General features: G+C 47.3%; 1 protein-coding gene across 2 annotated transcripts in view; it reads left to right on the top strand.

Moving 5' to 3' along the window:
• Positions 1-25,720, top strand: part of NDRG3 (NDRG family member 3) — a 36,112-nt gene that overhangs the window by 3,280 nt on the left and 7,112 nt on the right. For both annotated transcript variants that reach the window (XM_086760343.1, XM_086760342.1), the window contains exons 2-10: positions 724-759; positions 18,435-18,540; positions 19,223-19,343; positions 19,872-19,934; positions 20,258-20,318; positions 21,977-22,063; positions 22,536-22,592; positions 23,752-23,855; positions 24,246-24,311. In XM_086760343.1, coding sequence (XP_086616469.1) covers positions 724-759; positions 18,435-18,540; positions 19,223-19,343; positions 19,872-19,934; positions 20,258-20,318; positions 21,977-22,063; positions 22,536-22,592; positions 23,752-23,855; positions 24,246-24,311 — 701 coding nt within the window. The remainder of the gene's footprint in view (positions 1-723; positions 760-18,434; positions 18,541-19,222; positions 19,344-19,871; positions 19,935-20,257; positions 20,319-21,976; positions 22,064-22,535; positions 22,593-23,751; positions 23,856-24,245; positions 24,312-25,720) is intronic.

Here is a 25,720-nt window from a genome sequence, read left to right as displayed (position 1 = left end):
CCCGTTGCAGCATTTGACAGCACTCGCTAGTGTAACCTACTCTGTGGTCAAAGCCAGACCCTTACGAAGCATGGGGGCATATGGGCAAGTTACTGCAGACCTTCAAACCTGCTGTACGCCAGATGTGTGCTGTACTTGTTCTTGCCTGCATGCGTGGTGTTCACCCCTGTGTGAATTGCTGAGCCCAGTTCTCACGTGCTCTGCTTTCAGTAGCTTACAGGTCACTACAATTGCTGCAGCGTGATACCGCGCACGCAGCAGTTACTGCGGACTACCTGACTGCACAGCTCATTTTCTTGTGCTCATTGCATGAGATCATAGTGGTAGTCCTTTCAAGAGTTCTGCATTCAAATTGATAATGGGCACCAGTACCAGGCAAGTCGGCCTCATAACCAGCCTGAGTTTGGTCAGGGTCCTTTCTATGTGAATCTGTCCCTGCTTGAATGCTCTCAACTCTCAGCTGTGTCCACAGGTACTCTCCTTAGCTGACAGCCTTGGGACAGCCCCCAGCAAACTTGCTGTACAGTAACAGGCCGAACTTGCATGGAATTTTCCAGCATGGGTCTCACGTTTCACTGCTGTCCTGACTGCAGTCAGGCTAGACTGTGCTGAAGCAGAGGTCTCTGAGGGGAACTTTGATGATGTTGTTGAGGGTGTTCTCGTGCACTATGCTGAACTCTTTTTTTTCCCTTTTTTTTTTTCCCTTCTGTTTTTTCTTAACAGAACACGGCTCGCAACTTCCAGGACTTCGACTGTCAGGTAAGTTGCACAGACAAGAATCTGTGAGCAGACTGCCCATGGCCCATCAATAATGCTCAGAGAGAGATTAAAAAGCTCTGTATCTTAATTCTAACTCCTGTTAAGGTTTAATCATAAAAACTTGAATATGTCCAGTTGGCAGAAATTGCCCTTCACCCTTTCATGCAGAGCACATTGTTCTGAGCTCTGAGGCGCAGACCTGGACTGCTCTGCCGAGGCTCTACAACATCTCACAGGATGGCTGGTCTCCTGAAAAGCAGTTTCTTTGAGACATGCAATATGCTGAAGAGCTGCAGTTCTGTCACATCCCATCTGGTCCACTGGCAAGGAAAGGAGGAGCCTGTGTGCTCTGTCTGTTTGTGTGGAGAGGAGGTGGAAGTCACCAAACTGCCCTGGATACAGCTTTGCTGGGCCTGGGTTGTGGCAAAGCTGTGGTCATTTTCTGGAAGATTTTCCACCTGACAGAGTAGCACAGAGATGAGCCCGGTCACTCTGGTTGCTATAGGAATAATCTTTTTAGAGGAGCAGTTGCACCACAAGCATCCAACACAGAGGATGCACTCTTTGTTAGGCGGAGCACAGCAGTGAGATTACATGGTGCATTTTGGAGAGTGCAGGCTCATTTACCATGACGGATTACCTTGCTGACTTCCTGCTCAACATGCTGATAGGCAGCCAGCAGCTTTTCTTTCTCTTCAGCTGCAGGAGGCTTCTGTGTCTGTAGCGTTCTGCTTAGCACAGGACAGGCTCTCCTGCTGTATTACACCAGTGGTGCGGCTAGGGGGTAGATCTGTCAACGTCACCTCATAGCTTGTAATAAAAGTCTGTTGATGGAGATGATTGCAGAAAACCTTCTGCAAGCCTGTTGAGAACAGGAATGTAATAAATACAGTCCTAAGAAGATAGTTTGGTTTTTTTCCATCTCTTGATAATAGACACTTGAAAGTACAGCCCATCTGGGTAGGCACGTGTCACTGTACTGCGTCAACTTGATTCATTGTGAGTTTTAGTGTTATCTTAAAGCCTGTAAGTATAAAAATTACTAATCTTAGCCTGTAGTAACTTTAGTTCCTAGTCTTAGAAGCAGCAACAGTGTTAGACAATTATTTTTCTGTTTTAATAAAGGTAGATAATGTGTTTAAAACACTTCCCTGTACTGTCTTGTCTCTGTCTTTCTGTATTTCTCCATGTCTGCCAGACGTCCAGCATACTCCTATGTTGGATGGGGAATAGGTGAAAATACATGCAACGCTTTTGTGTCAGAGCATTAGGGAATACAAGCACTGCCTGTTGGGGCCTATCTGCCATGACTGGAAAGAATATAAATATGGTGCCTGAGCATCTGAGTGCATTAGCCTTCACTGCAAGTTCTCTAATGACCCAACAGAGCTCTGGGTTTGCCTGTGCCCTGCCTGTCTGCGAGCAGGTATGGTCTTCGGAACTGGAATGGAGCGGGCAGTCCTTGTAACAGAGCTGTGCATCACTGCTGCCTGTTCGCTTTACGCTTTCCCTCTACAAGCAAAGCCTCTTTGCACCCTTCTTTAAAGAACACCCTGAATCTGAAGCTGCATGGGCCCCAAAGAAATACGGCACTGCAACCACCGACTTGTGTGCACTCGCCATGTCCCACTGCCGTTGTCTCAGCTCCCTGTTCACCTCGGGGCTGAGCTGCAGGAAGAGCTGCGAAGCAGCCCCTGCAGCCAGGGAGAGGGGCTCTCAGGAGTGCTGGGCCGGGGAAGGACGTGCTTGTTGCTTCTCTGTGCTTTGATTTAGATCAGCAGTGAGCTAGTGACCATGGCAACAGTTGGGCAGGAGACAAGATGTTCCTTCCAGGAGCCCTCGTGGTAATTCATTTAGAATAGTTTTTTTAGCAAGAAGTTAACACAGTGTCTCTTGTGACTATAAGTGTTGTCCCAGCCTCACCTTCCTCCAGCATCTCTCCCTACAAGGTGTGGTTTCAGGGCATGCCTGGCTTGGCCCCCATCCTGCCTGGAAAGCACCCCCAAGGACTGGATTAAGTCTCTATTTGAAATCTGTTGGAGAGGATAGATGGTGTGTGGGGCCTTGGATTTTCTGCCTCGGTTGCTAATACCAAGAACAGTACTTAAACTTGGAAGTTGAGCTCTTCTGTTGTTTTGTGAAAAATTACTGCTGCTTTTTAATTTGCAAAGCATATCCTGCTGCCACATTCAGGCCTCTGTGAAATTGGTGTGTCTTCACTTACCGGTGTTTGAGAAGGGAGAATTCAAAGTGAATCATAGAATCATAGAATGGTTAGGGTGGGAAGGGACCTTCAAAGCCCACCCAGTCCAACCCCCCTGCAAGGAGCAGGGACATCCCCAACTAGATCAGGTTGCTCAGAGCCTCATCCAGCCTGGCCTGGAATGTTTCCAGGGATGGGGCTTCCACCACCTTTCTGGGCAACCTGTTCCAGTGTTCTATAACTCGCATTGTAAAAAATTTTTTCCTAATTTCCAATCTAAATCTACCCCCCACTATTTTAAAACCATTACTCCTTGTCCTATCGCAACAGGCCCTACTAAACAGCCTCTCCCCATCTTTCTTGTAGGCCCCCTTGAGGTACTGGAAGACCGCTATCAGGTCTCCCCGGATCCTCCTCTTCTCCAGGCTGAACAGCCCCAACTCTCTCAGCCTGTCCTCATAAGAGAGGTGCTCCAGCCCTTTTATCATCTTCGTGGCCCTCCTCTGGACCTTCTCCAGCTGGTCCATGTCCTTCTTGTGTTGGGGGCTCCAGAACTGGACGCAGTGCTGCAGGTGGGGTCTCACCAGGGCAGAGTAGAGGGGGAGAATCACCTCCCTCAAGTGAAGAAGTTTGCTAGGGCTTTCAGAGGAAGGGAGATCCTGTTGTGTAAAGAGAGACTTAAAAGCACTTAGGCTGAGGGTTAATTTGTCCAGAATTTCACAGGGAGCGATATCCTCAGGGAAGATCTCTGTTTTACAAGAACAGGCACAAACTGGCCACAAATTCCTGAAGGCTGGTAACTGGAAGATGGTTTCCAGTTGCAGTGGAGTGACATTCTTTATCAGCTTGCTAGAGCGGTAACATCTGTAAGTGACCTGGTGGGTTTTAAGACAAAATTTAGGGGGGTTGTGGGATGAATTATGTTATCTTATGCAGTGTAGTGCTGGCAGTGTGAGAGCATGGCTTCAGTGTTGCAGGACTTGCGTTATTTTTCTAATAGTCAAAAAAAAGCTGCTTTAAAAGGAGATAAAGCTGTGGCTTTGCGTGGGGCTAACCACATCCTGGTGGGCCGCGCTCGCACAGCTGCAGCCAGCCAGGCGAAGGAAGGGTGCCCTCTGTTAGCACTGCTGGCAGCGCTGTGGACAGTGCACGTCCAGTTTGAGCTCCCCAGTACGAGACATTGATGTATTGGAGTCAGTCCTGTGTTGTTCCAGCCTGTGTTATCCTGTGCCCTTGACCATGAGGTGATTTGTTGTAAGTCCATCCCAGCTCCTTTCAGGACTGCCGGATGCCCCTGCAGAGCTTTGCCTTGGTCGCAGCCGGAGCAGTAACACAGCTGGCCTCAGTGCTTGTTCATTCTCTGGTGCCTCTAGAACTCCTTCTGGCTGGAAGCTGGAGTTTCAAAATGTTTTCTGCAGTTGATCCATGATCATGACTGGGAGAAGTGTTTCGTTGAATCCTAGCTCATGAGCATGTCGTTAGCGCTGTCGCTGACTCCAAGTTGTGTTGTGCTAGGCACACAGGTTAGGCACGTTCTGTAAGGCTTTGGCCTGTGTTTCTTTTCCAGGTAATGTGTGTATTTAATGTTTGCAAGGCCTTTCCTTCCTTTGGGGAAAATGGGTGATGCCATTGTAAATTTCTATTAAATTCCAAGTGTGTTTGGTTTTAGTTTTGAGTAACTTGCTAGAGTTGGATCTGGGCAAAGTCAACAGAGCAAGCACCCTCTTTCTTCTGAAATTTGTTGCTCGGGGTTAATGTGGTGTGAGGAAGCTTTTAGCTTTTCTGATACAGCTGACGTTCAGATACAGGCACCCTGGCTTTCTTAAACTGTTCATCTGCAAGCAACCACAATTAACCCTGACAAATAACAGATTGCCTGGGCATCATTTGAAACAACCCCCATCATAATCTGATAAACGTTTGCAATGGAGATAAAAGGGAGAGCTGGCATGGTGGCTTAGGGGTCTTTATCAGTATGAATCTAGGTTGTTCTCAAAAATAAAATGTATTAACCTAAATCTGAGACCTACATCTTACTTGAAAGCTATATGAACCTATGAACCCTAATGAAATCTGGGCTTGGCTTCTTCTAATGTTTGCAGGCAGATGGTGGATTAAATGGTCCAGGCTGCTGATGGACAGATGGTGTGGTGACCTACACAGTTCATAGAGCTGAGCTTGTGCTTTTATTATTATCTGCAGACCCTCTTCAGCTGCTTTGAGAAGTAGGTGTTCTGTGTTAGCCTAAATCTCTCCCCTTTTTCCAAGTGATTTGCTTTAAATACCGACGAATGAATATGCTGATGTATTTGTAAAACTATCCAAATAAATCTGCATTGTGTTTCAGTCGACATAAGCTAGCATTTGTTCTGATCTCTAGCTAGTGCTTCCCTTCTGCTGCCTCCCAGCCACATGAAGGGAGAGAAGTGTTTTGCTCTCCAGCACACACTGCAGCAGAGGACCTGGGTTGTGGAGATGGGTCTGGGATTTGGCAGAGTATTTGCAGAAAGCTCACAAGGTGTGGAGGAGGTGGGAATAAGTAAGCCCAGGGCATACAGCCTTCAGCTGAAACAGAAAAGACAAGACATGCGTAAGCCCATGGAGGAAAGAAATTAAACTTTCCCTGTACGACAGCTTGCTATGCATTGCTGGAATGAATTGAAAATGTAGAGTTACTCAGTGTTGCCTGTGTCCAGAGTAGAACACAGCAAAATGTTTGAAGAGTTAACAACAGATCTCAATGAGGAAATTTTTGCCACTTTTTTCTACTGAAAGTAACTTTTCAATAAGCCAGTATTTTTAGTGGTTCAGTCTTGGAGAACTTCTTCCACAGGTACCTTTGTTTGAAGCTTTTTAATCTGCATTTTTTAAAGTTTGGTTATCCTTGTCCAGTCTCTTTGCTTTATTTTTGCTTGCGGTGCAGTAGGAGATGGTATTCTGCTATTGAGAGGTTATTGAAATACCCCATCATGTGCATTTGCTGATGTCATAGATGTTGAATCGAAACTGTGCTCATTTTTTAATCATTAAAGCCAGGTTGTGATTGCTACACAGTGGTGTTGAATACAAGATGTTTTAAAGCATCTTCTATTTATTGTAAAGTAATAACATGAAATGTTAGTGATTTGAGGAAGGGTTTGCTTTCTCTGTATGAATAACAGAGGAGCTGTTCTCACCAGCATTGAAACGTTTTGTCTAGGGCACTGAGGACCATTGTTCTGATTTGTACAATGAGTTCTTTTTTCTTTTGTTCAAAGTGCTAGAGTGAATTTAATGACAACACAGAAGATGTTTTGACCTTGAAAGCAAGTTGTTTTAATGCCTACTAAATTAGGAGCTGTCTCTAATCTTATTAAAACTAGTGTCACCACTAAAGTACTGGTTTTGACTTCTGCTGACATCACAGCAACAAATACTGTGAAGCTAAAAATTATTTACATATAATTTTATTTTGGAAATTTTTTTCATTATTCTTATTTCTTGGGAAACTCTTCCTCTGATTCCTCCTATCATTGGTTTTCCATCTAATAATTCTGTTTCTATAAAACTGCAGTGTTGAGTTCTAAAGGTTTTTGCTAGTTGGGCTTGGACTGAAACATGGGGGTTTTTTATTTTTAAACATAAGAGCACAATCCGCCCATGGGGTTTACTTAAACCTTACTTTTGCTTTCTGTATGCTTGTGACAACAGTGTGCTAAAGAGACTGATGATGCAGCTGAGGTATTTGAAATTCCTGTGCTTTTTTTGTTCTCGTCAGTGAGTTCTTACAGCAAGGCAAATGCATGCACTTTAGGTTGAGAAAGGGATTTGCTTCCTTCCTGCCTTCAGAAAAATGAATGGTGCCTTTCCACTAACAGTGACTGATCTGTTTCCATCTGTTACACAACACCCGTGAATGGTGTTAGTCTCTGAGCAGCTAATGAGTAATTGCAATACTAGTTATAACTCAGTTCAGTTAGACTCAGTTCTACTTCCCAGTGACATTGAAGGTTTGGAGACACAGAACATCGCCCTGCTTTCTCTTCTTCAGGAGATTTTAAGATGTTCATGGTCTTCAGCAAGACGCCAAAATGTAGTTCTGCACATCATGTCAGCAGGTGGACTGTCCTTGGCTGGAATCGTGGCCCCGACCTATCTTCCAGGCCTTTAGGGGTTAAGATGATCTGGGGTCTAGCAGTCACACAAAATGTTTTCAGACTTGCCTGTGTATTAGCACACTCCGTGTGTAGGATTCAGGTTTGGAGAGGCTGTGTGTCTGCAGGTTGTGACACCTTGAGTCCGGTGTCGAGGGGATCATAGAATCATAGAATGGTTAGAGTTGGAAGGGACCTTCAAAGGTCATCTAGTCCAACCCCCCTGCAAGGAGCAGGGACATCCCCAACCAGATCAGGTTGCTCAGAGCCTCATCCAGCCTGGCCTGGAATGTTTCCAGGGATGGGGCTTCCACCACCTTTCTGGGCAACCTGGGCCAGTGTTCTATAACTCGCATTGTAAAAAATTTTTTCCTAATTTCCAATCTAAATCTACCCCCCACTATTTTAAAACCATTACTCCTTGTCCTATCGCAACAGGCCCTACTAAACAGCCTCTCCCCATCTTTCTTGTAGGCCCCCTTGAGGTACTGGAAGACCGCTATCAGGTCTCCCCGGATCCTCCTCTTCTCCAGGCTGAACAGCCCCAACTCTCTCAGCCTGTCCTCATAAGAGAGGTGCTCCAGCCCTTTTATCATCTTCGTGGCCCTCCTCTGGACCTTCTCCAGCTGGTCCATGTCCTTCTTGTGTTGGGGGCTCCAGAACTGGACACAGTACTCCAGGTGGGGTCTCACCAGGGCAGAGTAGAGGGGGAGAATCACCTCCCTCGACCTGCTGGCCACGCTTCTCTTGATGCAGCCCAGGATGCGGTTGGCCTTCTGGGCCGCAAGGGCACATTGCCAGCTCATGTTGAGCTGCTCATCCACCAGCACTCCCAAGTCCTTCTCCTCAGGGCTGCTCTCCATCCGTTCTCCGCCCAGCCTGGATTTGTGCCTGGGATTGCCACGACCCAGGTGCAGGACCTCGCATTTGGCCTGGTTGAACTTCACGAGGTTGGCACGGGCCCACCTCTCCAGCCTGTCCAGGTCCCTCTGGATGGCATCCCTCCCTTCCAGCGAGTCGACGGCACCACACAACTTGGTGTCATCGGCGAACTTGCTGAGGGTGCACTCTATGGAAGAGTAGGAAGGGATGGAAGAGCTCTGGAGGGATCGGCCTGTTCTCTTTGCAGCCCTTGGGGAAGGCTGCAACCTGATTCTCTCCTGACTCAAAATAGTGGTGCAGAGTGCTGGGAAAAACCTGCCCGCTCCCAGCCTTGTGCAGATCAGAGCTGGTCTGCAAGTGTTTGAATTCTCCCTGAGCTTTTGTAGATCTCCAGTTTCCTGCATCAGCCGGGAAAGGGAAGGTTTACCCTCAGAGCAGGAGCAAGAAGCACCACGTATTCCTGAGTCAGTACTGGGTGCCTTGCTCATGACATTGGAGACTTGACTGGAGTGCCAGAAAGTTGTGGCTTTAACTGCTTCTTGTAGCGCATGGGCAGGACAGGAGACGAAGTACATCTTGCTCCATCGCCGAGATGTAGGTGTTGTCTCGATACTGTGTAGTTGTTGGAGTTTGTGACCTCTAATTTGGCAGCACAGACCCAACCTGTCAGCTGTAGGCCTCTTGCAGGTTGCTCGTTTGGCTGCAGAGCTAGTACCTGTTCTCTAGCAGAATCTGTATTTTCGAGGTGACTTGCTGTTTCTCTGTGGCTGACACAGAGCATTAGGGAGGGTTACAGATGTGCACTAGGTCTGTCCTTCAGTATCAGGTGGAACAGGACACGCAAACACGTGTTTGTGTATACAGCAGCAGGCTGGGGATAGCCCCACAGCGCCTTTCTCTGCTGGTGCTTTTGTGTCTGTGTAACTGGATTACACACCCCATGCTTCTGCTGCGCTTGATTCTCACCTAGCATTTCTCTAATTTAAGGTGTAATCCAATTACACAAAGTACTAGAAACCGTTACCTACTTGCATAGCTCATATTGTGTTTTCTGTTAATAAATTTCTTCTCTGTATGGAAGTGGATCATTTAGTTCAAGATGTTGCTTTAAATCTGATTTAAAATTTGCGCAAATCTGCACTTACCTACCAACTGCTTTAAGGTCTGTGGTACTGTAATGGTAAGTGTTACCGGATGGTGATGTTTTACAGTCCTACAATATTTTTTTCCTTAGTTTATAGGCATATTGGTGGTGTTCTAGTAACGTGTGGAAATTTGAGGGCAGCTGTCGCAAAGAGCAAGACAATGGAATCTCAACTTTAATCTCTCCATGGTTGGTAGCTGTGATACGTTGTTCAAGGAGCATGCTGCAATTGTTTTCCACCTTTGCCAAGACTGGCAAAGGTGACATAAAGTAAATAATAACCGGAGCTATAGTATCACTGAAAAAGGGGAAAACCTGACCTGAGTAATCTGCGTCTTCTCCACCTCACTGCAAAGCAGCAGTGGCAGGTTTCTTTGCCTTAGGTGAACCAGGACTCGAGTGTCCTTAAGCTGAATGGTTTTTGGGGGTATTTCTAGCCCTCTACTACTACAGACGTTCAACAAGCTGGAGCAGAATGTGAGCAACACACACCTTTCTGCTCTGTGTTCTGCCAGTTTTGATTTTTTTTTAAAGTAAATTGAAGGGATTTCACATTATTGTTGGTCTCCAAATTAAATCAGTTCTCAGTTTTTCCAGGGAAATTTTGAAGTTTAGGCAGCTTTACATTGGGAATAAAACTAGCCTGTTAATGACAAAAAAGAAGCTTAATAAATTTGGTGTGAAAAGCACTGGTAATATTAATTCTCATCATTAATCATTTCCACTGTGAAATAAATAGTTTACTTCAGACTTTAATAATTTTTAAAACTTAAGCTCTGGATCACACTCTGACCTGGAGCCGAGGGAGTGTGGCTGGAATTCGGACACTGCAGTACGGCACCCAGGTACCTCTCTTTGCTGCCTGGGAGTCTCTGGGGCTCGAGGCATTCGCATCTCTGGAACTGCTGTTGGATGCCTCATTCCCTCCGAAATATTTTCTCTTAATATCGGAAGTTTTCTGTGGCATTTGTTAGTGGCACCGTCATTGCTTCCTTTTCTGGCCAAAGACAGAGGGTGGCAGTCAGAGATGGTTCCCCCATTTGAACCTGTTGCTACCTGGGCATGCACCCACTTCGTCCCATAATCAGTCCCCCAGTAAATTCAGACTTCGGCAATCATAGATGTGTGCACGTTTTCCTCCTTGGTTTAAGAACCATTCAAAGATGTTGAGGCCAAATAGGATAATGTCCCAGACTGTTCTGAGCTTTTGCAAATCCTCAGCAAGGAAAACCTCCCAGCAGGTCCTGCTTGTGTTTAGTCTCAAATGTTTTAAAGCTGCTACTGGGTTGTGTCTTATTGCCTTCCAGTGTCTGAGCCTTTATGGTTCACACACATCTAATTATCTAAAGTGCAGGGCTCTGACTAAAAGCAGTGATTCTCAGGAGCTGGGACCTTAAGGCATATAGCAAAAATCGCAGGGCTTTCAGAGATGGTCAGTAGCACTGGTGGCCTTTCTCTGGCTACAATCTGTTCTTCTGCCCAGCCCCTGCCTGAGAGTATGTCTTAACAGGATAGCTACAGCAAGTCAGCGCCTCTGCTGCCGTGTGTGCACTTGCAGTGCTTACCTTCCATCCGAATGCAAGGTCCTATTGCTGCAGGGTCACTTTGGTTTCCCCATGCAGTGGGACAGCGAACCCAGCCCTGCACTGGGGCGGGGCAGAGGCACGAGAGAAGCACTTCATCATCAAGTCAGTCAGTCTGTAACAAGAAGTTACACCCAAAATCTCAGTTTTGTTTTGGTTCTGCCAGTGGTTATTGTAGGCTTGTCTGAGGTCACAGAAGAGAGTTGAGGTCCCTTTTGGTGGACACTGACAGTGGAGCACTGATGCCTGGAAACAGCGAACAGGAAGGAGAGGGGAGATGCGGGTGGTGGTAGAGGATGCAGGTGCATGCTAAAGGAAGCTTGTTGATCTGATTTGGCTCTGACTTATGTCAGTAAATAACTTAGATTCCCCTTAGACTGAAATCCCAGGCCTAAATAAGAAATGTATTTCTTTTCTGTAATTGTGTAAGTGCCAAAGATGGTGATCAGAGAAGCTATGAGGCTAGGAGGCAGGAGAACGGTAGAAAGCTTTGGGTGCCCTGTGTCAGTGACAGATGTGGCTGTGGGACATGGCACCAATACTCTATTTTAGCCACAGACTTCTACAGAGCAACAAGTTAGGGAGCCCCAGGGAGGAGACGCCATCATTGACGTGATTCTGAGAAGGGCAGAGAAACATGTTCAAAACTGTCTTCACAGAGCTGCTCTGTGGCGGGAACCGTAATATGCTCCAGATCAACATCCTTGGGAAAAAGAAAAAAAAACCCAGAACATAGAAAACTTCACTCATTTTGCACTCTAAGTTCAAAACAAGAAGTGCACAGAAATGGAGAAGCTTATTGAAAATAAGCTAAGCAGAGAGCAAATGCCCACCATCTATCACAGCAGACATGAGAAATGGTGCGGGGAAGCCAGCATGACTAAACAGAAGGGCATGGAGGCTATTGAAAACAAAAAAGCTTTTTTCAAAAAGCTGGAGAAAATGGAAAAGGTTATAGACTCTAGCAGATTAGATATATGAAGAGAGCAAAGCAAGCAAAAGATTTTGAGAGATGACTTGCAAAGGGGGGAAAAAAGAATAGTCCTGTTTCAAACCTACTAGAAATGGAACCATGGGAGAGCGTTTGGAGAGTGCTAAAGCTGCTCAGGCTCTGAAAGGAGGACTCAGGGAAGATCTAGCCATAGCAGAAAAACGAAATTTGATTTTTTATGCATGCAAGCTTGCCATGGAGCAGCTCACACAAGTTAATGTGGATGCTCTTTGTAGGGAGTCAGCAGAGACCCTGCTTTAAACTGCAGTGCCTCTTGCAGAGGCTGTAAAAAAGCTAAAATACATGCTTTTGTAGCAAGTTGCCAAGACTGGATGTATCAATGCAGGAATTTTAAATGAGTTTAAGGATTAAATAGTTGAGTTAAGTGAGAGGTTATGCTCCTCTGTTGAAGCTGCTGTGATGCCCAAGGCCAGCAGTGCTCCACCTGTAGCACAATTTTAAAACAGATCCTGGAGGAATCCTGGGAATTCACTGACCTGCTGTACCAGACAGACTGATAAAACTAGCAAAGAGTATAGTGGATGAATTACACAGATAAATATTGGGAAAGGGTCAGTGTGGCTTTTGCAAAGGGAAGACGTCCTGCTCTGCAGAGCTGTTAGAATTCTTTGAAGAAGTCAGTTCAGTAACCATTCAAACAAAGGTGATTGAGTTGATGCAGCCTACCTGGATTTCCAAAAGACAAGACCCCTTACCAAAAGGGGTCCTAAGATGTATGTCTGAAGGGACATAGGTGGCCATGCAATCAGAGGAGAGGTCCTTTCAAGGACAAAATACTGATGAAAAAAAAGAAAAAAAAACCCTCAGCAATTGTTTTCACAGTTGTCTGAGATCCCTAGAGATCACCTTAGAGATCTGTACTGGGACTTGTGCTGCTTAAATCTGCTCTTAAATGATCTGGAAAAAGCGATGGAAGGTGCAATGGCGAATTTTATCTGCCTTTGGGTGAACGTAAAGTGTCATGCACATTGAGTAAACCATTCTACAACAGAATATAAAAGGGCAAGCTCAGAGCTGGTGATAACCCAGAGGCATAAGGCCTTAACATTGCGAGAGATGAGTGAAAATGTCACCTCTGGGCTTATGGCTTTCAGCAAAGCAAATCAGTTCTTGTTTATCAGGAACAGAGAACAAAGTGACCTCATTGTGCTACCATGTAAATCCACAGCACACCCACATGTGTTTGACGTATTACCAGCCCCTTTGTCTCAGAAAGAACAGAACATGACGGGGCAGGTTTGGAGAACAGCAGTATGGTGAGAAAATGCTGCTGGACCAGGATTTGGCCAGGTGGTCCAGAGCACATCAGCTCAGAAAGGGCCATGTGAAGGGGAATTGCAACAAGCTGTTAGGTCGTCAGCACTGTGGTTGTGGAAATGGGATCAGTTGTTCTCCATCTTCTAAACCAAGGTCTGGGGGATTGCATGCAAAAGCAGCAGATACAAGGTGGGGAACGATGCGGTTCTTCACCCTGCATGTTTTTAAGCTTTGGCTTTTCTGGTCACAGGATGAGGCATAGGTAGCAGGGGGTGACTGCCAGTTCTCAGAAGAGAAAGTCAAAGTGACGACCACACCTCCAGTTCAGGAAATCTCTTGTGACTTACAAATTGTTGGAGGCTGGGAAAATTAAGGGAAACTGTTACAAAATGCGAGTGCTTGAGAAGTATCACTTCAGGCTTGCTCTATTTTATTTTTCCACAAGCACATGCTCTTAAAGTCAGACTAGGAGGCTGGCTGGACTTTTGGTCTGACCAGCTGCAGCTGGAATCCATACCTCCTGATCCTTCTTCATCACTGCTGTTCTCATCCGTGCCCTGAGGGAACTGCTGGTGATGGTTCCCAGCTCATTGGAGTTGATCAGTAGTAGCTGATTGCACAGGACTCGTGTCTCTGCTCTTTCTCCCCAGCAGCATGCTGCTGTTTGGCATGTGTGCATCAAGCTTTGCGCCTATGGCCAGCGAGAGCAGGCTGCCACGAGCGAGGCTGCCTCTGCTGTTGAGTTCCCATTTACAGCAGGTTGTCTGCAGCTGCTGATTATTTTTTACATCCTGTATGAATAAGGGCAGAAGATAAAATCTCTTCAGAGAAACTTCTGATGAAGTTTCCACTCCTTAATTGAAAGTTAAGTTTTGTCAGGCTTTTCAAAACACAACTGCAGATCAGCATCTTCTCTCGCATTCACCTCCCTTATTTTGCAGACTGCACGTACAAATCTGGCTGTGTCCTGACCGCATCTTTTCCACCCGCCTTCTCCTATTACTGGTTCCCTGGACCAGCTCAGTGTTTAGACCATAGCTGGAGTTAGACAGCTGCAAGGTGACAGTCCTTGAATCTCCATTCAAGCTGCACTGCTGCAGCGTGTCAAAGCTGACCTGAACAGAGACCAGAAACAAAGCATGCCAGTGTCTGAGAAGTAAGGGTGACAAGTGTCTGATGCTTTCCAACGCTACATTTCTACGTGAGCAATGGGTGAATACCAGGAGAGAATATGCAGCGTTGTGGGTGGGCAGCGGTTATGGAGGCAGTGCAACGTGGGCAGGAACGTCTTGCGGGATGGCTGCCAGGGAAGGCGCACCTACAGGAAGGATGGGGAGAAAGCATATTTGACAAGGGCAGAGGGTGCAGCCTGCAAGGCTGCTGTTCTCTCACTGAATACTCTGGTACCCATTGTAACTGGGTTATTCCGCTCCATGTCTGGAGAGTTATAAACTGGTAATGATATAATGAAATAATAAGTTTTTTGGACCATTTCAAGATAGCAGTTGTATCTTACAGGTGTAGAGACTGTTGTTGCTGTCCGAAGCATGATACATAAGCTCTGTATTAAGCATCTGCCTCATGCTGTCCTTTGGCTTTGATATGTGGGAGAGCTGTTTTGGAGAAAAGCAGGTGACAGGGAAGTTGTGTGCTGTAATTGTGTGACATCTGCAAGTGTTTTTGTCTTTTGCAATCATAGGTCAAGATAAAAGCCCTAAAGCTACAGGGCAAAGTTTCAGAGAAAATAAAGTTCACTGGGAAAATGGATATAGAAGTACCTGCAGAGAAGCTAGGGGTAAAACTCAGTCTTATCTCTCTGGGTGATCCTGAAAAGGAGATCAGCACGATGTTGCAATGTATAGCTAAAAAAGTGAATGTAGAAACCCTTGTCTTGAATGTAGTGCCTACTACTAGCTTTGTAGAGCTTGGAAAAAGCCTTTAAAAAGTAAAAAGCTTTAACTAGAGGAAGCAGAGGAGGGAAGCTGTTTCCCAGGAGAAGGATTTCCGCCTGGGAATGAGCAAGAAAAAAAAAAAGGGATAAAGCTTTAAGCTCTCCCAGTCTAAGGCTTTGTCACTGTACAGGGCAGAGTAAGAAGTTTGCAGATTCAGCATCTTAAATTTTTTGAAGTGCTGTTCGCTAAGATTTGTTAAAGATGGAATTTCTCAAGTTGCTTCCATCTTCAGTGGACATTCCCTGCATTTGAATCGTTAGTGTGGTTGAAGGCAAGGTGAGTGCCCTTCACATTGAGCTGGTGCCTGGTGGTGACATGAAAAACCTTTTCTTGCAAACTATCTCATTTCCCCAAGTCGCATTTTACACAGCCTGAGGAGTCAAAGTAAATGGGGGAGCAAGGATTGATTTTTAGCTCAAGGAAACTATTCCTTCCCTGCTAGGGAGCTAAGGCCCAAGCTCAACTTCACAAAACAAAAAGGCAGGGTGGTGCAATATAAGGCACGTTGAGGTGCTTGAACAAAAGCTCTGAAGAGAAGTAGGTGTTTCTGTTTCCAGTACCTTGTCCAGTATTCTACCTAGTGGAAGCACATACGACCTTAGCAGTAAGTTTGAATGTAATTCCAGAAAAGACACTGTGTTGCTGACATCTTTCTCATCAGCTCTTTTGTTAATTTCTGTGCTTTTCTCACTGTTGGCCCAGTTTGGGTTTTGTGCTTCTGTTTGCTGCTGCCTGTAAAACCCTCCCTACTCCTCTGGAGGTGCAGTTTCATGAGACATGAGTCAGTTTAACCAGCCTCCTGCTCAGGGCAGGGTTATTTCTTCTGCCACCCAATGCATCCCCCTCGGGCATCCAGAACCAGCATTTGCCAGACCTCTGAGCTTCTTAACTCATTGCCCTGGCAGAATTCTAACAAAGTGCAATTAAAAAAAACATAAAAGGCAGCTGGATAGTTTCCTGCCAGGTCAGTGAGTTAAAGCTGCCTATAAAACAGAGCAACAACTGCCAGAGCTGGCAGAGAGACCCACTTTTAATGGCAGCCCGCCACTTGGTTAGCTGGGATGCGTAGGGGAGCGCAGCCATGGGTTGCAAGCTCTGGCTGCTTCGGCGCTCGCAGGACTCTGCCATGAGTTTGCTGTGCTTTGCATTTCAGCCACATACAGTGCCAGTCGCCACCCTCCACCTTGTCCAAAAACTACCAGTTTTGTTAATGGGCTCGTCAACAGCTGTGAACTTGGAGAACACTAAAATGAGGACCACTGCTGTGGCTGCATAACATGTCCCACTGGAGTACAAAACAGGACTTTGCCCGGCTTAGCAGAGCGGTCCAGAGAGCCGAGAAGATAGGCAGGAGGCAGAGCCTGGTGGTTTCCAGAGGCTCAGGAGACAGAGACCATGCCCTCGGCTTCCTTGTGCACGCTTGCCGCAGGGGCTGGCAGTCGTGCTGCATGGGCCCAGGCTCGCTCTGCACGTGTGGACTGGTCATTTCCTACCTGCGCAGGATGCCTTGGCCCACAGCCCCCTCCTAAGGTGGGCTGCTGAGGGAGCCAGGTGAGCATCAGGCTGGAGAACCTCACCTGCCTTATGCTCTTGCCTGCACCTACTGCACGTCGCTGCTGCTTTGTAGCTGCTCCAGCTTCTCCACGTCCACAATGCAACAGCTGCGTGCAAGTAAAACCCAAGTGCTTTCCGGGGATGAGGGCAGTCAGCGGTGACTTTTTCTCTTTCAAAGCCAAGCTGGAGAAGGTGTGAAGCTACCTTGGGTGATTTGTCTGTGGCAGCTTGCTCTTGTTGCCGTGCTTCTGGAAGAAGGGGAGAGGCTTTGAGGCCCCCAAAGAGAAGTACAGCTAGGGGAAGGAGGATCTTTCACTGCAAGAACTGGTCCACAGCCAGCCCTTGGGAGTGCCTAGAAAAGAAGGCGAGATGAATTTCAGATGTGCTGCAAGCAGAGTACTCTTACCTGTCCTGTATTGGGTCTGATCACTTTCAGGGTGTTGGAAATTACTGATTTGAAAAAAAAATCACATACTTTGTGTAAACTAGTACAAAATATTTTTGAGGTTGTAATGTCTTCTCTTCAGGCTGAGCCATGAGGGTATTCCCTAAGCAGATGATTTTTCAACATCAAGAAAATAATTGATGCTTTTTACAATGTCTGTAAGTCAGAGTATATCTCTCCTTTGATATCTGTAGATGAGAGAAGGAACTTTCAGATGACATTGTGTACCCAGCCATACTGCCGTCTCCACAGCTTTTCCAAAGTCCATATTTATCCCAGACCAGTGTTTGTCTAGATGCATTTGCAGCTGTTTTAGTTAAACTCAGACAACTTTGTAGGCACTTCTGTGTTTGTCATTGTGAGGTTGTGGCTTCTTTTTCTGTGCTGGATAGGTGTTGGAGAGGTACGCAGAGGCCTGGTGGTCCTCTTGCTCTCTTATGCGAGGCACAGTGCAAAAAGCCCTCAATAATTTGCTTGGGAAAAGGCACATAGTTTTGCTAGCAAATAATCATTAAACAGGCCATGAAACTGCGCCGCTGACACCCAGCTGGAAACCAGCATAACCTCCTGTATCTGTGCCAGCTGCTGGAGGAGCCTGAGGGTGTTTTACCATTACCAAACCTGGTAGCAAAGAAAAAAAGTGTTTGGTTAAGGCACAGTCCTCAGCCTTCCCTGGGGTGACAGGTCAGGGCTTGTGGGCCAAGCTGCGGTGAACATCAATGCAGCAATGTGGTCAAGATCTGCTGGACTCTTGGCCAAATGGCCAAGGTGGGTCTGCAGTGAACAGGCAGCCCAGGAGAGCAGGTACCTGTATCTTTCATTTTTAATGCTGTTGAAGAAGAAAGCTTGCTGCCCGCTCCTCTGTGGATGGGTACAGCCTCCAAGGCAGCCAGTGACTTGATCTGCAGAGCTTGGGTCTCTTTGGTGTCCCATCCATCGGCCTGCTCTATGTTGTAACGCTGTTTACAAAATGCTCTCGTGAATGGTCCCTAGGGGCTGGGGCTGCTGCCAGCCTCTCGGACATCACTATGTCCCCTCACATCAGCTTGCCTACGGACAGGACGATCCCAGGGGTGTGGGCTGGAGGCCCATTGAAGAAGAGGCCTGTGGACTGGTGGGTTGGAGGGAGAGGGATGCCAACTGGGGAGCAAGGGTTTGGTTGTGGGAATGGAGCTGCATTCGTGATGCCAAGAGCCCCTAGAGACAGATGGACACATGACACTGTGGTGCAGCAGCGTCACTAAAGGCCGTTGAAATGAGATCTTGGTCGCAGGAAGACAGAGCCCCAAAGCCTTCACACTTCTGTACAAAAGCAACCTGCTTTTGGCAGTGCTTGGAGAGAGAGATTTGGCAGGGTTGCAGATTGGGAAGAGCTGTTCCGAGCCACCAGCTGCGGATAGGAGAGCAGTGCTAAAGTGTGGATGAGGCCTTTGCTGCTGGCCCTCAGTGAGGGTTTCCTGTGGCACAGGCAGCAGACATAATGCTGAGGCTCTTTCTCCTCTCTCTGCAGGAACATGACATTGAGACAGCTTTTGGAATGGTCCATGTCACCATGCGGGGCACACCCAAGGGGAATAGACCTGTCATCCTCACGTACCATGACATTGGCCTCAACCGTAAGCCCTTCCATTGCCAGGACCTTGAAAAAGTGGTTGTTCGTGGTATTTGCTTTTGAGTATGGGGACCAGTGGGACTGGCCTGGAGCTGAGATGGTACAGGTCATTCCAGGTTAAAAAGTTAAAGGTCTGCAGGAGAGAGAGCATGTGGCATGCCCATGTCCATTGCAAAGGTAGGGCCAAGGTGGAAAGGTGGAAATGGGTCCCCCCATCACACAATAGTGCTCTAGCTGACTTGTTGCACTGCTGTGGTGGAGTGATAGAGCTGCCACAAGGCATCTGTTCCCTGGATGCTGGACAGGTGACCAAGTCTCTTCTGCAAGGCTGCAGAAGTAGTGTAAATATTTGTACGGGATCAGTAGCTCCTTCCACGTGTCTTCTCACCCAGCATGCACTGTGATGTTCACACAGGTGCTCCTCAGCCCTGCCAGGCCCTGTTTTCATGGGCATGCATGCTGGGGTGTCATTTGTCTGCCTGCCCTCCAGTTATGGCAGTTACTTTGCTGGGACTCTCTGCTGCATTGCAGTCAGGGGGGCACAGCAGCATGCATCACCCACCATCCACTGCCCCGCAGGCTCAGCACAGGGGATGGGCTCATGCAGGTGCATGCCATGGTGTTTGGAGGGTGGATCGCAATAAAACTTCAGCAAACAACTCATTTCTTTTTTGTTGTTGTTCTAGACAAATCCTGTTTTAACGCGTTCTTTAACTTTGAAGACATGCAAGAGATCACTCAGCATTTTGCCGTGTGCCACGTGGATGCACCAGGCCAGCAGGAAGGAGCCCCCCCATTCCCATCTGGGTAGGAGCCCTGCAGAGACCCTTGTTGTTCCAGATGTGGTCTGGACTGCAGTCTGGACTGAGGCAGCACCCAGTTTAAGCCAGTTGGGACTGCCGGGCTGAGTGTAGTGGGAGGCAGCGTTCAGGAGCAGAATAATTGGGGAAATTAGGAGTCTTCCCAAGGGGCATTCAGGGAACTGTCCTGTTACCGAGGCATGGGTAAAGCCCTCACTAGTGGTGAGCGCTGGTACCAGCTTTCTGACTTGACCATGAGCCCAGCACACTGCCGTCTAGCTGGTGTTCCTTGCTCCATCTGTCCATCCTCCCACAGAAGTCTGAGTCCCGAGAAAACCACAGCTCTTAGTTGGTCTTGCTCTGAGGGATGAAATCCGCTCAGTTGGCTAGAATATACAGTGTTGCTGGAAAATAATCACCTATGCACATACCTGTCAGATGTTCTTTGTCTCTCCTACCTTGGGTAGAACTGGAAGGTAACCTCTGTCGAGCTGTATTTGGAGGTGCTTTGATTTCAGTCTCTCTTGGTTTTCAGGTACCAGTATCCCAGTATGGATGAACTGGCTGAAATGCTGCCTGCTGTTCTGACGCACCTGAAGTAAGTCTCTGAAAGGAAACGGGGTGAGCCAGCTGGATACAACCATTCCAGCACCTGCCTCTGCCTCTGGTTGCAACATCTGATGTGCTCACTGAGTTGTCCCAAGAGGCCTGAGCATCTCCTAACCTGTGTAACCCTGTCTGATTCTTGTGCTGGGAACATTGTGTGCCACTTTAGATAATTTATAGCTGCTACATTATTGCCAGATCATTTTTAAAATGAACCTTAAGTGAACACCAGAGGGAGGAGAGGCTTCGTCTGTAGGGATGCTTCAGCTCTGAGCTTCAGTTAGCCTTGCTGATTGCAAAATGCCTGTATTTCAGCCTGAAAAGCTTCATTGGGATTGGACTGGGAGCTGGCGCTTATATCCTCAGCAGATGTGCAGTAAGTATCTCTTCATTTCCTTGTGTCTTATATGAGCTGTGGTCTTCCACTGATCAAACAGACCGTTTGTGGGACGTGGGCAAAGTAGCAGTAATTACAGTAGGCCTGCAGGGAGCCATGTGAGGGCTGCTTGCATCCAGATGGTTCAACTGGAGAAGCCAAGGTTACTCTGAAGCTATGCCAGACATGGAAAGATGGTAATGTGATGTCTTTGAGTCAGCAGAGCCCATCCTGGCTGCTAGGAATATCCAGCCTCGTGTCTTCACAAAGACTGGCTGCATTACTGTGTGCTGTTTCCAGTGTTTGTGGCACCAAACAATTGATTTGGTGATGTGCTGCGAACCAACAGTGATGAAGAATGTGCTTTTTCACTGGAAGGGTGTGGATTTTGTACCTTACCCTTTGACAAGAGTGTGCTAGCTTTATCTTGGTACTTACTTCTACGTTTCTCTCTAGTGGAGTGTTTATAAGCACATGAAATCAGTGAACATAGTTTAGCAGCCCAGGAATTTGCCTGAGTCTTTCAGAGGTAGAGTTAAAAAAAAAACCAACCAAACCAGAAATCTGAGTTTCTCAGTAAAGTTTGCTTCAAGTTGTTGAGTGCAGAGAGTTGCCATTGTTGCTTTTTAAAGCCACTTCACCGTGCAGCTGCCCCTCCTACAAAAAGTTCTCTGCTTCCCATTTCCTCTAGTCAAGGTTGAGCCTGGGGCAGCGTGAGGCAATGGTGTCTGCTCCGTTCCTTGCATTTTCTACCTTGTATAGTGTTTGGTCTTGCTAAAGAGAAGATCACGCAAAGAAGCCTTTATTGTCAGCTCAGTGAAATGCCGGAAAGGCCTTGCCATGCCACCTGGATTGGAGTTTCCTGCTGAGGACGAAGTTGTTTCCTTCTGCTTAACCAGTGCTAGTCTATACAACGGAGCACAAGAGCTGCCATAAAATTTCAGCCTTGGAGTGAGCATAGAGCTCCGCTTGTGTTAGATTGCTGGGTTTGTGTTTGCAGGTGGTTCTCAAAGTATTTTGTACCCATGCTCCCCACACACACCCCCCAAGGTAAACTGCAGGACACTGGGGATGTCAGACCGGAGCAGGGGATGGGGTGTCTGCGGGCTGGGGGGCAACGGAGCTTCCCAGACTTCTGCTTAGGCCGCAGGTGCTTGTGGGGCCTCCGCACCAACACCGGTGCCATTTGCCAAATCTTGCAATTTTGCCACATCTCCCCTGGGAGAAGACTGCCTGTTCCTTGAGGAGTGGGAGGAGGTGCTCTCTGGGCACAGGGCTTTCTCCAGGTCCTGCGCGGAGGTGGCAGATCAGAGCTGCTCACAGCCCTGTCAGACACGGGAGCCTGAGCAGAACCTGCGGTGGCACTAGATGCACGAGTCACCAGAAGACACTGCTGAGGCCTGCTCGGGCTGCAGGTGCTGTGTGAGCAGTCGGTCCCTCGTGCCAACAACCAAATTGAGTAAGGTCTGGCTGGGAGCCAGCTTTGGGCCAGGCTCTGAAAAGGCCACTGGCTGCCCGATGCAGAAGGAGCTCCCCACTTAATCTTCATTTTACTCTGTCTTCTATTTTACAAGAAGCTTTCCAGCTGCTGTGCCTGCTGTAGACCAAGGTGTGGGGCGAATCATCCTTCTGAGTGTGCCTGTGTTCTCTCCCCACAGCTCAGCCACCCTGACCTGGTGGAGGGACTTGTTCTTGTTAATGTTGATCCATGTGCGAAGGGCTGGATTGACTGGGCAGCATCCAAGGTGAGATTCTCCTTCCCCTGCACATCTGTCCACAGTCCTTAATAAACAGTGTGTAGAGTAAGAAGAAAAAGAACAGAGTACAAGAATTTGTCGGTTTATGTCAAAAATTGTACAATCTCATTTCTGTCTCTGCTGCGTTCTCAGTCTGGGTGTAGTATGGCCTCCACCATAGGAGCAGGGGTGGGTGTGATCATATGTGAATGAGAAATCCTCATAAACTGCTTGGAGATGAGTGGCTGAGTGGCCATTTGAAGTTATTCAGAGTTCCAGGTTTCTGGAGAGCTGTATTTTGTGTGTTCAGAGACTTATTTGGAGCTTTGCATGCCCATTCCAAGCTTCAGGCATTTGTTTCTCATATAATTTGAATAGTTTCTTTGTTATTTTCTTTACTCCGAGGAGCTACCTTGAAATTTGTAATGAAACTGCATTTTCGAGTTACTCTCCCTCCTCCTCATTCATGGTCACTCTTCAGTTTTCAGGCTGGACAAGCAACATAGTGGACATTGTCTTGGCACATCATTTTGGCCATGTAAGTACCCAGCAGATGTTAATGTTGTCTTTGCAACTGTACATGGAGCTGTACATGGTGCAGAAATAGCTCTGATCCGTCAAATAAGGGTTGCCACAGATAGCACTTTCTTCTCTGTGTCGAGCTCGCATCAGGGTTTTGCATGCTGCAGGGGGCATGCACGTCCTCGTGCTTGCCCTAACTGTCTCCAGAGGTGTTAAGAAGTAGTGTCGCACACTAGTGCTGGAACTCCTGTCTGTGTGGCAACTGTCTGCAGAAACCAGTGGCAGCTAGTTCTCTGTAGCCAGCGAGGAAGCATTTGGGCTGTGAGTAGAGCACGGGGCAGCTGGGAGCTGACAGTGGGATATTGTATGTGTGCAGATGTTGAACTGCTGTGTTCTGCTCTTTGTCTTCCCCCTTCAGTTTCAGCAGAGGCAAACCAGCACCTTCTGAAAACTGGATACAGCAATAACTTCTCTTTGGGATTTGGTGGCTCCCAACCAGCTGCTGGGCAGCTGAAAGGGTCTGTGCCTCATGCACACTGTGTATGACATGGAGCAGATCAGTCCCAGACCTGAAGCCCTCCTGCAGCAATACACATCAGCACGGAAGGAGTTGCACAACTTCCTCCTGCTTAGAGTGCATGCTGTTCTCTCCCCGCTTCCAGGCCCCTTCATTATATGTAGTGCTTCCTTGCATTCCCTTTTCTCTCTGTCTCTCTCTAGCTCTCACTGGAATGCAATTTCTCCATAGAACTGGGTGTTGGGCTTAAATTTTCCTTTGGTCTCAGTCTTGGGGCTTCCCTATAAAGCTTTGCTTCTTTAGCATTAAGCATAAGCGGAAGACCTTCCTAAAACAGAGTGATTTGTATCTGTGTAAGCATTACTGAGGCTCAGGAGCTAACTTATCCCATCTCAAGAGACCTTTGTACTCCTGCAGCACTGCCATTTGTAAAAGTGTAGTCACGTTAACAAAGTACGGCACGCATCCGTCATGTCGCAGAAACACTTCATGTAGCCTGGGTACTAACGCAGTCTGGAGTTGCTGCCCTCTGTGTTGCTCTTCACAGGGGAACGATTTGCATGGAGGCAGTTTAATGCTGAAGTATTTTTATGAGTATTGTTTGTTTACTTGTGAAGAGACCATGTCCCTGTCTTTCAATTCTTCTGGTTTTGTACAGGAGGAACTGCAGGCAAATCTAGATTTGATCCAAACATACAGGCTTCATATCGCACAGGACATTAACCAAGATAACCTTCAGCTGTTCCTCACCTCATACAACAGGTACAGGATAGCTTTTTGCCTGCTAGATTGCTCCCGCAGCTTCCCTCCTTGGTAGATTTGCTGCCATATGTATTAGTCTGTTGGATATTACATCATATGAACCTCCATCCTCAGCCTAGTCTTCAGCCGTTATCCTGAGCCGAGCTCAGCCCTCATGCGTGTATGACCCTTTCACACCTCAGTAGGTCATCTTGCGCAAGTTTGCCATGAGAGCATGGGTCATGTTTTCTGACGGTGACTGCTGAGGCTCCTGCTCACAGCATGGCACAGGGAGTGATAACCTGTTGCCTGGGTCCTGGAGCCAGCACTTCTGGCTGGATTTTTTGTGCTCCCACTATAACCAGTTTCCTCTGCCGATTTGATGGAGAATTGTTCTGTTTTGTCTTTCAGTCGTAGAGACCTGGAAATTGAGAGACCAGTTCTTGGCATCAATGAAAATACTGCAAAAACACTCAAGTAAGTTGCTCTGAGTCAGGCTGTCTCAGTTACTTACTGCACAGCCCCTTCAGCGGAAAAGCTGGTGCTGCTTCTCAGCAAGAACCCCACAAGCCCAAGCACTGGGAAGGCTGTTCAGACAGTCCCAGGCTGTGAGGCTCTGTCAGCTAGAATGGGGCAGAGCAGTGTCCGGAAGCCCTTTCATTAAAAACACACTGAGATTCTCCAGAAGGCAGGGTCAGAGGAGTAAGTGTATCCACACAGCAGTCACTGTGCTTACTGAGCTGTTAGTTTGGTTATCTTGCATGAAAAATTTGGGAGGCAGATTGTTGTTTGTTGCTACTCACTGCTTTCTCCCACCTCGCTGAAAAAAATTACCTGCACAGTTCTCCCAGAGATGGCAGTGGGTTCTGAATGCAGAGAATACAGTGGTGTTGTCCCACTTTGGCAGGAACTCTTTCGTCTGGGAGGGGATAGTCTGTGCAGGGTACAGCCAAGAAGGGACAGACACTGGAGGACTAGTGATAATCAGTGCAGGAGAAGTGTAAGTAAATTTTCAGATTCCAAGCAAGAAAGCAAAAGGGACAAATTATCTCCAATGTACAGAGCACATGAAGATTGCAAACTGCAGTGCTGAGGCAGGTTCCCTGGGCTAGGGTAGCGCCTGCTGTCCAGGCACTGCTCTTCGCTCCTTGGAAATTGCATGGACCTCTGCTCCTGCCAGTCCCAGGGATGTTTTAGGCATCCACAGCCAAACCCTCTAGGTCTTGGCTAACCTGAAAGAGGTGGATTTCCCTGCTTAGTCTCCAGGCAGAGCCAGTCGTGCTGCTCTCTGTCATGCAGGCAGGTAAGCCACAGAGCACCGTCTGTCCATTCAAGTGACTCACAGGGGTCTGCAGGCCCTTGAAATATTTCTTGTGGAAGTGTGGGTATCTGTGCCAGTAGACTTGCATGTAGATCCTTTGTCTCCTTAGAGGTGGTACTCCACTGGCTCTGAGGTCTGCGGCACACGCTCTCTCTAGTCTAGCTTTTGTCATCTAGTCAACACACAACAGTCGGGCCTCTAGCCACCCCTTTCTAACCTTGATCTGTAAATGAATGGTGTAAATTTGCAGCCACTTGCTCAGTGACCTCCTGTATATTTTACACATTGAATGCTAATTGTTCTTCTAGAATTACAATGCATATAAAAATGGACATGAAGACCCAGATTTGCCAACAGAGGCTTTGAGATTGTGACATTTTTCAATCTATTCCCCAACATCTTTTGTATTTCTTTCTAAAATCCAAACCAAAATACAGTGCTGAGCAGTAGCTAGCCTCAGAAGCATTAAGCTCTGTTGGATGTGGTTATTCTTAAATTCCTAACAGACATTCATTTCAGAGAGCGTGCTCCCTTTTGCAGCCTGGGGTGGTGTTTCTCCAAGCCC

Source organism: Chlamydotis macqueenii, chromosome 16 (genome assembly GCF_036417535.1).
Source record: "Chlamydotis macqueenii isolate bChlMac1 chromosome 16, bChlMac1.mat, whole genome shotgun sequence".
Taxonomy (NCBI): domain Eukaryota; kingdom Metazoa; phylum Chordata; class Aves; order Otidiformes; family Otididae; genus Chlamydotis; species Chlamydotis macqueenii.
This window is presented reverse-complemented; position numbering and strand designations above follow the sequence as displayed.